We start from the raw sequence: 13,072 nt of genomic DNA, 5'->3' as shown, positions 1-13,072 counted from the left end.
GGTTTTGAATAATGATATATTCCTAGCTGTGCTCACTGATGGATGTTGCTGAAAGCTGGTGGCCTCACAGTATCTTTCTGCTTCCTGATAAACATTGCTGTTTTGTTCTTGCAACTCCAGAAGTCTTACTCATACTGAGGAACCCTGGAGTTCTGGATATGTAAATCAATCACTGCTTATTCTCAGAGGCCACCTCACTAGATTCTTTCCATCTACATGAATGCAGTCTCAGAAGCTAACAATGAAGGAAGGGCTGTTCTAACATTTGTAGTCATTTATTTCACCAAGATCAAAATCAAAGTAACTTTTAATTCCTCCAAAATATACTTGTATTCCAAAGTGATCAGTTAAGGATGTGGTGGTGTCTCAGGTGGGAAGCATCACAATTACTTTGCAGTTCCCCATTCTAATATTTGAAGAGGCGAGCTTACATGACCATGTTCTCTGCTGACCTGTCTTACCCTAATTGCTTGGAATGTGTTTATTTTCAGCAAATTGGAAGGTGGCAAAATTTTAAGACAAGGGTGTTTCTACAACTTCTGCATTTGTATTTTTCCCACTCATCAGGATATAACTATTTTGAAATATTTAAACTCATTAAAAAAGGTCATTTAAAATATTGTGAAATAAACTATTTTAAAATATTCTCTTACAGGACCTAGCAACAATGGTTGAGCAACTGGTGAGGTTCTTAGGAGTTTCTTATGACAAAGCACAGTTGGAATCCATGATGGAACACTGCCATCAACTCATTGATCAGTGCTGTAATGCAGAAGCACTTCCCGTTGGCAGGGGTATGTTTAAAACCCACAGTAACACTCTTATTGTGGAAGTTGCAAGAAGCAACTGACAACTTAGTAACCTCCAGGATGTGTTAAGATGTTGGCAAAATATTGCTGTGTAAATGATGGGAGGAAACTGACTGTTGGTGCAATTTTGGGGTTGGTTTGTTTTGAAATAGTTAGGTAGAAGTGATTATGGATGTTTCCATCCTTTTTAGTCAACAGTGTATATTCAACACCATGCAAACCACTCTGTACAGAGTCTTTGGCTTACTTCAATGGATTGAGCTATGAATGCTGAGAAGACTGCATCACTTCTGACCTTTGGCATGTCAAAGCCCACACAATTTCTTGCAGTTTATCCTGGCCTAAGCCCTTGTGTTTAAATATATCAGATTTTCTAGAATAGCAGATAATTCTAATTTGAAGGCACCAAATGACAAGGAGCTGTAGTTTTCCTTTGAGCTTTTTCTTGTCATTGTCTACCTCAGCTGTTTAAAATGTCTTTAGCTTCTAGATGTTTATTCTGGTGAGGTCTTTCTCTCGGAACCTGAAGTGCCCTTTAAACTGCTGATACATCTGCCCTTTGATAATGTCAAGAAATGAAGTCCTTTCTCAGTCTTCCTTCTGATAAGCATAAAAGAGTGACCTCAGTAAGTCTCCCTCAAATTATTTTCTGTAGGCTGCTTTACAGCACTTAACAGTTCTTTTTTAAAAATGAGAGCATAAGATCAAGATGGAGAATTCCTGTGTCAGCCTCACAAATGCCTTCTCCAGACATAAAATCACTTGATCCACTGATTTAATCCAGTTTTAACTGGAACTTTCTCTCCCCATCTCCCTTGTTTGTCCATCTGTGGCCACATTAGCACTTTTTGCTACAGCATCATACATGAAGCATGCGTCGTTTATCATGACCACAAAGTCTTTTCAGAGGAACTAATTTGCAGGTTCTTGTCCCTTTCTCAGGGAGCATGACCTGAATACTTTGTTCTTACATTTCTGTGTAGGAGCTCTTTCCATACTACCTCTCTCAGCCAACCTTCTTGTTATCTGCAGATTTTATCAGCTGTAATTTTTATAATTATTTTCAAATCTCTGATAAAAATACCAAATATCGTCAGTCCTTGACTACTAATTTTGTTAGCCAGTTGTTTATTCATTTATCATGCATTTTGTTGACATTTTATAGTTCTAATAAAAAACACTAAAATCACATGCCTTAAAGTCTATTGTATCTTTGCATTCACCATTAATCAGTCAAACCGTAATCTTACCAACACTCAGTCAGGTTTGTTTGAGAGCAAGTTTGCTTTCCCATGAAAGCAGGTTCACTGGTATTCTATACTGCCTTTGTGTCTTCCTTGGCAGAGCCTTATGCAAGTTTTCCATTACTCAGCTCAGACTATCGTCAGAGTAACTGACCCAGGATAACTTGTCCTGTTTGTACGTTGGCACAAACATTTCAGAATGTCATACTTGGAAAAAAGCCATTGCTCACACCTCCTTGCTTTTATCTGTGACTTTGCACACCTGGTATGGAAGGGCTCTTAGTACGTTATGGAGGAGCTATAGACTCCAGTTACTACAGTAGGACCTGGAAACCAGATTCCTATGGGCAGTTCTCCATCATAACTGTGGTACGGCACCTCTTTTTGCCCCAGTTCACTTATGGTAAATGATGACTTCTTGAAATAAATATCTCAAGTTTGCTGGCTTAAGGTAAAATTCTGGTGAAGACAAAGGAGTTTGTAGTTTATGGTACAGTCTCCGCTGAATGGTGTGTTTTCCTGCTCTTAGTTATCTTGCTTTCCAGGTCCCATCCTACCTTCCCCTTACTACTTCAAACTGAAAATTCAGCATGTAATACAACTTGTATCTTGTGTGAAAACAACAGACCATCTCATTTGCAGTAGGATTTTATGGCATGTTGCCTAACTGATTACCAACCCACTTCTCTGCTATGAAGACAAGATCACAAAATAATGAGTTTGGTAAGACATCCTGATGGCCTTGATTAAAGTGTTCTATGTCAGTGCAAGGTTTTACAAACAACAGAGCTGTGTTCTCCTCCATTGACTTGCATGAAGTAACACAAAACCCTAGGTTTGTTCCTAACCTCCACGATCTGGAGATCTGTGGAGCAGCAGCACTGATACATGGCTTTGCACAGCCTAAATCTCCCCTCCTTGTCCAGTGAAAGCCAGAAAGGTGGTTGTGAAAGAAAGGTGAGGTTGTAATACAAGAGAAGAGAACAGAGCTGCTGGTGAGACCTTCCACAGGCAGAAAGGTCAACTACTGTCTCTGCTGGCCAGTTCACCTCCATCCAGATAAACAGGGTGATGCCCACTTGTGCTGCATGCACTGTTCTGTACATGGTGTTAGTGTTCATTGTTCTGTAGTGGAGCCTGCAAACCCCCAGTCAAGGGTCAGAGCCTCTTATTTATACTGTCTACAAATCTTTCAAAAAGAAGCCTCTATTTTGTAATAGCGAAGGAAGGGAGCTACAGCAGTTAATGTAATATTTTGTCATTTGTTCACTGTGTGCTTTTTATTAAAAATATCCTTATTTTGAATTTCTTTTGTTTGCTGTCTCTGGCTTTTACAATATTTTGTTACTTCAGAATGCAGCTTCATTAACAGTGCTTTGTTCCTTCTCTGTTTGTTTCTGTGACAAAGAATGGTGGCAATAACATGACAGCTTATTGTAATTTGTTTCAAATATTTTTTAATTTGTCATTAGTTACATTTACTTTATTATTTTGCTTTATTTTGGTTCTTCATTTTTTTTCTTTTAGCACATTGATCTTTACTCTGAAGATAACCCTGAGCTGCTGTGAAAGCAGAACAATGATTAGATATGTTACTTATATTTGACCCTTATCACATCATAATTTACACAGTTGCATGATTCAAATCATAAACCAGGTGGGTGACTTTTTGACAAGCTATCAATTCATATGGTAAAAAAAAAAAGTTACAGATAATCCACTGCATATGTCCTTTATAAAACTTGTCATTTGTCCACACATATTGTTAGGGAGATTCAGAAATAAAAGGATTATTTTTCCCATGCAGAGGAAGAAAATGTTTTATCATTGTTATTGAAAGGGAAATTCAGGCTTTTATGTTTCATGCTGTACTTTATGCAATTATAGTTGCCAGAGCAAAATTGAAATCAGTATCAGATGTTTTCTTAATGTTTTTTTTGATACAGGAGAAATTTGGTGAAAACAATAAATGATGCATTTTCAGTCAGTTTCAGGTTCTTTTGATCTTTGGATCCTGCAAACAAACCAGAACACTATCATACTTTCAGGAGTTATAGGAAAATCCTGATTTCATAAAACAGCCCTTGCCACACATACTACACCATCATGTTCATATGTAATTTGTAGATGTTTCAGACAGTTTTGTCTTTGGACTCAATTATAGAGTTGCTGCATAAAAGCAATGGTAATTAAATTAAATGGGTATTCTTCTTATGCATCAAATGCATAATTAAGCTCCCTGCATGTAGTTTTGTTCTTGCTGTTATGATTAAACTCTCTAGTAGCACAGTCCCAATTCTCCTTTCATTTATTCTAGTTGAACAAGCCTGGATTTTGTCTTTATTTATATCCAATATAAATGAGAAGAGAATGGGGCCTCTCAGTCTGGTTACTCCATGGGGCTTATTCACCAACAAGTAACCCTGGCTGACTTTTGAGTTAAATAACGTTGGGACTGCAGTGAAACAGTGGTTAAGGGGGGCTGCAGCCTTTGACTGGTGGGTTCAGCAGTGTCATCAGGTTATGTTACTAGTTGGGTTCAGTAGGGCAGAAGAATACTCCATACAAGGAAAAAGTGTTCGGTATCCATATTGCATCCACCAAAAGCTTCCTATTCCTTGTGTACAAGATTACAATTTAAATGGCACAAACTGGGTACATGGCACTTGTTCTCTTCTATAGATATAATCTAGGCACTCATATTTAACAAATAATTATCTCCATATTGAGAAACATAAATTCATCTGTTGAACTTATCTTCAAACAAAAATAATATAAATTAGTAATGATAATATTACATCTCAATAATCAGAATTCTGTAATCACTTCAATACTCTGCATTCCATGTACCTTTTGGCTCGTTCTCTAGCCAGTGTATGCTGAAGTAATTTTGAAGTGTATTGTTGTTAGCTGTTGGAATTATTAAACAGCCATAGTTTGCACTGAAACCAGAAATCCACTTTTAAATGAACACCCAAAACAAAATCTGTATTCATTTCTGATTAAGGCTAGGGCAAAATCTCACAAAAACCTGAATTATTCCTGTATAATACTCGCCTGGTGCAGATGACAAGGTGTATGGTACTTATTTTAAGGCTTTGCAAGGGTTGTAGCAGGGGAATTGGGTAAGACAGTGAACGGCCTTAGATCTTGTTGAGCTTTCAATGAAAGCTAAGACTGATTAGCGTCTCACAGATGATACTTCGTGCCCTGCACAATTAGACTGTAGATATTTGGTGTCCTGTTATGTCTGCTCTCTGACTTGTGTTCCTTCTCTGTGTTTCAGGACGAGTTGGGCTATGGAAAGACATCTTCACTGTTTCAATGAATGAGAAATTTGATTTAGTTTATAAACAGAAGATGGGAAAATGTGACCTCACATTTGATTTTTATTTATAAAAAATGCATGCATATGATATCCAAATATAGCTAGAAGTGCTTTATGCATTCATTTATTACCTGCTGGACAAACTACTGTAGCTATTATGTGTAACAAGATTTAAAGAAAGAAAAACAATCTAAGTAAACCATATCAGATACAGTTATCTTTGATCCTAAACAGCTGTTTATCTTCTAGTATTTTAATCCTTTGTCCACATACAAGAACTTCCTAGACAATACTAGAATATTCAGCTGTTACGGAATGTATTATACACATATAAGGTATGTATCATATATGCAACTAGAATGTACACCTTTTCAGCCCCACATTGATTATTTAATGTGTTTTATAAAAGCTTTTCACTAGAACCTAAATAAACGTCCGTAAACCAAATAAAAAATTATTTCAGAGGGAAACAAGTAACAGGCCAAAACTGTATGCTAGAATGATCTCAGGGGTTAATCGTCACATTTATTTTTATAGCAGGTATATCAAGTATAAATAAATCCCATTCCAAAATAGTAACTGATCAAAGTGGGGTTCACATTAGGTTCTGCACACCCTTATCTGTATAACTTGAGTAGGTTCTGTGCACTGGCATACTCTGCAGGACAGGCCTTGTTATGAAATACAGCTGTGATTGTCACTCTAATCCCAAAACCCACCCATGCTTTCATCGATGACAGCACACAGCTGTTTTCCTGATGGATGAAGTTCAGCTCCATGCTGGAGGTCAGCAAACAGAAGCATCTTAAGCCCCCAACTCTAATTCAGTCCCTCAAAATGAGGCTTAAAAGCAAGGCATCTGGTGCAGGGTCTTTCTTGAGCAATCAGTCTCTGACCCATATCACTTTCCTGAGTAGATGTGAATTCCACCCATTAGATGCAGTAAGAGAAGATAAGGTGCTGGATATCCTCTAGTTCCACTAAAAGTTAAGGGCACTCAGCACTGTTTACGGTTTGTGCTACTGGACTCCAGACCTAAGTGGAAGATAAATATACAGGCAGAGGAAACAGCAGCACTGAAGGAAGAGAGTTTAAAAATACACCACCAGGTGGGAGTATTGCACAAATATTCATGCAGAATACAGTTTCAGTAACTGTTAGCTATGACTGGTCTGGATTATAATCAGGATTCAAGTTTATTTCTGTATCTTTTTTTTATTCTCTATGACAGGTACACGATCAGCCTGAAGCAGGCTACTATCACTATAAAACTCTCCAGGATAATTTTATTGTTCCGTTAGCTAATGACATATATGCTTTTTAGGTTTGCAGCTGCAGGAGGCCCATTTTTGCTAGTCAAATATTCAGCTCACCAAAAGCCGTGAGAAAGGACTAGCAGATTTTTAGTGTTTCAGTTCTGTTGGGAAACTAACTGTCAGTTCAGCAACTGGCAAGTGGTGTAGCATGATGTGGCTTGACAGCACTTTTCCTTGTATATTTGTGAGTGAAAATGCTTTCAGTGAAATTTTATTTCTATTTTTATATTTTTAGTACTGTATGAATATTAAGCACTATACATTATACTTCTGTGCTTGCTTGCTTATTGAATAAAAGATGTGTTCCATGCATTGTGGTTTGCTCATTTTCTAGACCTCCTACTCAGGCCAGGTAGTCTTAGTACAAGCCAGAGATCCTCTCCCCTACCACACCTCCTAACTTTAAGACAGAAGAACCAGAGAAAGATGGCATCAACTCAAACCACCATCTGACCCAATCCGCTGTCTCTGACAGCAGCCCATAAGGAATGCCTGTGCAAGAGTACAATAGAGAGCACAGGACTCTCCGAGCATCGTTGTGTTTAATAGCCCTCCACAGCGTTTTCTTCCCCTCATGCTGGTATTGACAGCATCCCATGGCAATTGGTTCTTCATCTAAATGCACACTGTATGAAAAAGGACTCGCTTGCTTAGAGACTGCTACCAGATAGTGTAATTTGGTGTTCCTTTGTTCTTGCACTATGACAGGTGATACACAGTCACTGTTTAATCCACACAAGATTTTACATGCTTTTATCTTACACCTCTCGGGCAACTCCATGCTGAGGAGTCCTACTAGCCTCTGTCATACAGGAGACCAAAACCCACAAACTACAACAAGCTGCAAGAAGACAGGAGTAGGAGAATTCCTTCTTGCTACAGAGGAAGACAAAATCTCCCCACAGTTCCTGCAGATTAGAGTCAGAAGAAAATTTAATTGGCACCACAAATCTACTTAAGTCATTTAATCCCAAGGACGTATGAGCAATACATCCTTACCGGCTGCCTAAAAGGCTTCTCGCATTTCTGAAGACACCAGGGAATCCTACTCCCATTCCCAGGCAAGCCTGTCTCCTTTGCTACACAAGATAACCACCCCCCAAAGCCAAAAATGTTCTAAGGCCACATTTTTAACAACCAGGTGTACACACGTGCCATTGCCAAACAGCCTGTGCAGAGGGCCACCAGCTTCCAGGCTGGAGGAGGAACAGCTAGTTTGGCCAAAAAATCATTTCCTTATTGTAGAGAGTAATAGCCTCTGTGACAATCTGTTGTGCACCTAGCACTATGCTGGTGCTCCTTGTTTTAAACAAAGCTGCTGTGTGGCAGGAATCTTTTCTAGGACCAGAAAGACTGTCCTCAGAGCTATTCTTTCCTACCCCTTGACTCCGTTGCCTTCTGTGCTATTAGGTGAAATTAATCCAGGAGTCAAAAGTCTGGTCAAAGCTCATTCCCACATAAGCCATGCTGAAATTCTACCTTTGGATCTGTGGTCCTTGAAAGCATTTAAGTCTTTCTGTTAAAATCTGTAGGTAGTAAGCTCCTTCCTATTTTGACAGCTTGAACTTTCAGGACTCAGCCAAATGTCACCGTGACTCTCTCTGTCAAAACACAGACACACCTTGGCCAAGTGCCCCAAATTGTCCCTGGAGAGAATGCCTCGTTGATACAAATGCACTGCAAATGAAGAACAAAAATACCAAAAAACCAAGAGAATTATATTTTTCTTCCCTCAGCATTCACATTCGGTAAGCTGCTTCTGCTGAGGTAACTGCTGCAAAGTTAGTGTGCTAGCAAGATTTATCATAGTTATGCAGCTGGTAGCCCATTTAGGGATACAAATATGCAAGACACGGGGAAGATTTGGATGGCTTCGTGGCAATGGTATTTCAGATCACCAACAGGCAACCCCGTTTCCTGTAAAGCACTGAGTACCCTCAATGTTAGTTCAAATCATTGGCCGTATACCTTCATGGATATACCAAATACACCACCTCACTGGATCAGTCCATTACGAAGCAGGTGCACACCAAGCAGTACTTGAAAGGCCTTAGCCGTAAGGCCCCCAGAAAGCCCCAGAGCTGTGCTGAGCAGCGCTGCAGCTCCTGGCTATCTGCGCCTGCAGCTTCAGTTGGTGGGGTGCCTCACGTGCCAGCAGCATGAAGTGGCTTGCCTCAGTAAGAGCCCTCCAAAGCGTTAACGTGAAGGAACTGAGGGGGAACTAATCTAGATACGAAATTTTTGCAAGGTTTTATATATAAAAGGTTTAAGTGTTCATTGCAGTGAAGTTGGGCAGTAAAGAGGAAAGACAAGAAAGCTAATGAGTAACCATTAAAGATTCTCAGCACTTTTGTATAAGCATCACAACACAACATGGCACCAATAGTTCTGGCAATAATTATAAAGATTTATAGGCTTGACTCACCATTATTATAAGCCATTCAGTCTTGCCTGGGCTATAAATAACGCCACTCAGTAGCTACCAACAAAGGTTTAGAGGGAGGATTAGGGAACAGCATTTGACTCTCCAGTCAAAAGAAAAAGGCTAAACAGGGGTTCAGCTGAATCAAATAATAATATTAACAAAAAAATCCCAGACCCAGTGACCACACTCATGGGAAGGCCACAGTACAGAAATGGTGATATCTAATCTCACTGAATCCTTCTCAGCTGCCAGTGTGCTCACCACATAATCTATTTGATTTCTTTACCACAGGATCTGCAGACTGGTGTCCTCTAGTGTTTGAATTATAAAACGTATGCAGATAAGTTTCTGCTACCTGTCACGGTGTATATCACACAGATAGAACAGAAATAATTGCAACCAATAATCAGCTTCACTCTGGCAATGGAAAGGGAGTCTGCAAAAAGGAACACCATTTAAAAATAAAACTTACCCAGATTTCAGCATAATAAGGTTTAGAGCTCAAGTGCAGAGTCATACTCCAGTAAAAACTGCTGTTCTATCTTCAGGGAGTGGCAAGGAAGTCAACAACACTAATGCCACTCTGTCTTGGTCTATCTGCATATAAATCACCCCTCTAAAAGATGGGAGAGCAATGGCAAATTCTGCAGGCAGACTGGAACAACGCCTTTTTCCAGATCTCAGGCTTGAATCATACATGGGTGCATGTAACATCCAGTATCCTGAAAACACCTGAGCTGTGTGGTCTTTAAAAATGAATGCCAGAAAAGTTTACAAAAACTGTAGAATCATAGAATCATAGAATGCTTTGGATTGGAAGGGACCTTTAAAGGTCATCTAGTCCAACCCCCCTGCAAGAGCAGGGTCATCTTCAACTAGATCAGGTTGCCCAGAGCCCCATCCAAACTGACCTTGAATGTTTCCAGGGATGGGACCTCCACTACCTCTCTGGGCAACCTGTTCCAGTGCCTCACCACCCTCATTGTAAAAAATGTCTTTCTTAAATCCAGTCTAAATCTGCCCTCCCTTAGTTTAAAACCATTGTTCCTTGTCCTGTCACAACAGGCCTTGCTAAAAAGTCTGTCCCCGTCTTTCCTATAGGCCCCTTTAAGTACTGGAAGGCTGCTATAAGGTCTCCCCGCAGCCTTCTCTTCTCCAGGCTGAACAACCCCAACTCTCTCACCCTGTCCTCATAGGAGAGGTGCTCCAGCCCTCAGATCATTTTCATGGCCCTCCTCTGGACCTGCTCCAACAGCTCCATGTCCTTCTTGTGCTGAGGGCTCCAGAGCTGGAGGCAGTACTCCAGATGAGGTCTCACCAGAGCAGAGGCGCAGAATCACCTCCCTCGACCTGCTGGCCACACTTCTTTTGATGCAGCCCAGGATACAGTTGGCCTTCTGGGCTGTGAGCACACATTGTTGGCTCATGTCCAGCTTTTCATCCACCAGTACCCCCAAGTCCTTTTCCGCAGGGCTGCTCTTGATCACATCATCCCCCAGCCTGTATTGAAACTGAGGATTGCCCCAACCCAGGTGTAGGACCCTGCACTTGGCCTTGTCGAACCTCATGAGGTTCACACAGGCCCACTTCTCCAGCTTGTCCAGGTCCCTCTGGATGACATCCTGTCCTTCTGGTGTGTCAGCTGCACCACTCAGCTTGGTGTCATCTGCAAACTTGCTGAGGGTGCACTCGATCTCGCTGTCAATGTCATTGATGAAAATATTGAACAGCACTGGTTCCAGTACGGACCAGTACAGAAAATGCAGGGCAATTTTCTGTACTTTAGGAACCCCAACATTTGGGAATTACTATTAGCAGTGTAGGACTCCCTACCATAGACTGGTTTTAGAAACAGTTAAGCTGTTTACACTGATCAAATAAAGAAAGGAGAAGCCTTTGTACTCCCTCCTAATGCAGGAACCTAAATGAGGTTTCTTTGGTAAGCTGTGCTGTGCCAGTATAATTTTTCTGGGTTTTGCCACCTCGTCAATGATTAAAATTGTAAATCCACCCAACAACTTTTGCTGGAGTTCTCACTGTGTACAGATGACAAGCCCTGGCAATGCACGCTAGAGTAGTTTTAGAAGCTACCACCTCCAGCTGTCCACTCTGCCTCTCTGCCAGAAATGGCCACCATGGAGGAGAGACAGCAGAAGCAAATGTGTGCTGGCTCCTCAGCTGCTGTAATTTACAGGCTGACATATTAACTTAAACTGATATGGACGGTGTTTCAGATAATAGGCTGACTTGTGAACTGCAGCTGCAAGGAGCCAAAGCATGTCCTTGGGTGCTGCCCTGGCTTGGAGGTGATCTCCCAAGTCCTTGTCAGAGCTCTTCTGAAAGAGCTCTCCAATTGGCCAAATGCAGTCTCTACTTGGGAACAGTCTGTTTCACATACGGACCGGGTGTCACCTGTGAAAGATGGTCTATAAAGATGGAATCGTGTCCTCCAGCAAGAAGGGGAGACAGATCCACACTGCCACATGGAGTGAATTAACTAAAACCCACTTTTGGAAGGAATATTGTTTTGTAGGAGGGAGTGCTGCAATAAGACATGGTGTGTGACAGCATGCAAGATGCAGAAAGAACAGTAACGTAATGGCAGCTGACTGCTCAGACCAATCCCAATCACAACCACTAATATGCCGACTCGCCTGATATGTGTGGTACGAGTGATATTCAAAGTAACTGCCACCCAGACGTTAAATCCACTGTCACCATCTCTGTCACATACTCAGCTTTTGCCAGCACTGAACATAAGATGACAATTTAATCCTCACACGCAGATAACAGTAACACAGCTGGTGTAACAGTGTGCTAAGACTTCAGCCCTCGCAGGCCTTACATCTGCTTTCTTACGGCTTTGGAAAAGAGTCACCCATAAAATATGCGACAGCTCTAAGAACTGAGCACACGCGAACCAATTAGAACAAAACAAGAACCAAAGAAAATGTTTAGATTTCAAGCTCCAGTGGAAAGACAGTATTTTATTTTTGCCCATACATCACATAATCAAATGGTTGGGGCTTAATAAATATATAAAAATTTACCAGAGGAAACAAAGGTGATGATGAATATTCCCTACTCAACGCTTGCACCACTCCAGATTTTAACTTTTCCCAGGTTATTTGTGTACCACTCTTGTTTGCTTCTGCACCTTAATTGCTTCTGGTGCCGCAAACCCTCCCAAAAAGGCAGTTCTAACCCAACTGAAACAGATAATCCTGGAAATGCTGCAGGAGACTTTCAGTTCCTGGGACTGCCACCACTCCACAGTTGGTAGGATTTAAACCCAGAGAGGAAGACCCACAGTGGGTTTCCAGTTCAGTTCTTTAACCACCCTGCTTCAGCCACACATGCTTAGGGATCGATCTCTCTTAATAGCCAGACCATTTTGGACATGTTCATTCTTCCCTCAGTAAATCCCAGTGAGATTAGAGACTAAAACTAGTTCTGACTTTGTTTTTACTATTAAAGATCTATGTAAGCCTGTGTATTCTAAACAGGATGAAAAAGGAATATAAACAAAAATATTATATGGGCCAATTCAAGCTGTAAACATTTGGTTTTAACCATGCAAGTATGGATCATTTGGTCACTTTTTTACTCAGTAATCTGGAGCAGTTTACATGAAGTCTTTGAAGCGAAGAAATAATTTCAAAACTATTCTTTTTTGCTATCAATAACTATGATGCTATGTACAGCCATTACATTTCTGCAATCTTACACACTTCTGCTCAAGTTATTGCTTCTAAATGAGCACTACCACTGAATTTAAAAAGCCTGCATTAAAGTTAAGTTACATGCACAAATATTTGTGGGAATCAAAGCTTTGATGTGCCCTGCAGGGCATTAGTCTATGTCAAGAACTACTGAAACACTGAACTTGTTCATGGACTTTTGAAAATAGAAAGCGTTATCAATTAATTGCTGATGGGTGGCCAGAGTGT

General features: G+C 40.6%; 1 protein-coding gene across 2 annotated transcripts in view; it reads left to right on the top strand.

Annotated features, from left to right (window-relative positions):
- Window positions 1–6,989, top strand: part of SULT4A1 (sulfotransferase family 4A member 1) — a 30,401-nt gene extending 23,412 nt beyond the window's left edge. The window contains exons 6-8 of one of the 2 annotated variants that reach the window (XR_012044578.1): window positions 656–794; window positions 3,581–3,710; window positions 5,340–6,989. Coding sequence is in view for 1 of the 2 variants with exons in the window: in XM_072875956.1 (XP_072732057.1) it covers window positions 656–794; window positions 5,340–5,452 (252 nt within the window). In the remaining variant the exon portion in view is untranslated. The remainder of the gene's footprint in view (window positions 1–655; window positions 795–3,580; window positions 3,711–5,339) is intronic. The other variant, XM_072875956.1, reaches the window with a different exon arrangement.
- The last annotated feature ends 6,083 nt before the right edge of the window (window positions 6,990–13,072 follow it).

This window comes from Ciconia boyciana, chromosome 1, assembly GCF_034638445.1.
Source record: "Ciconia boyciana chromosome 1, ASM3463844v1, whole genome shotgun sequence".
NCBI lineage: Eukaryota > Metazoa > Chordata > Aves > Ciconiiformes > Ciconiidae > Ciconia > Ciconia boyciana.
The sequence above is the reverse complement of the archived record's forward strand: the minus strand, read 5'-3'. Positions and strand labels throughout refer to the sequence as shown.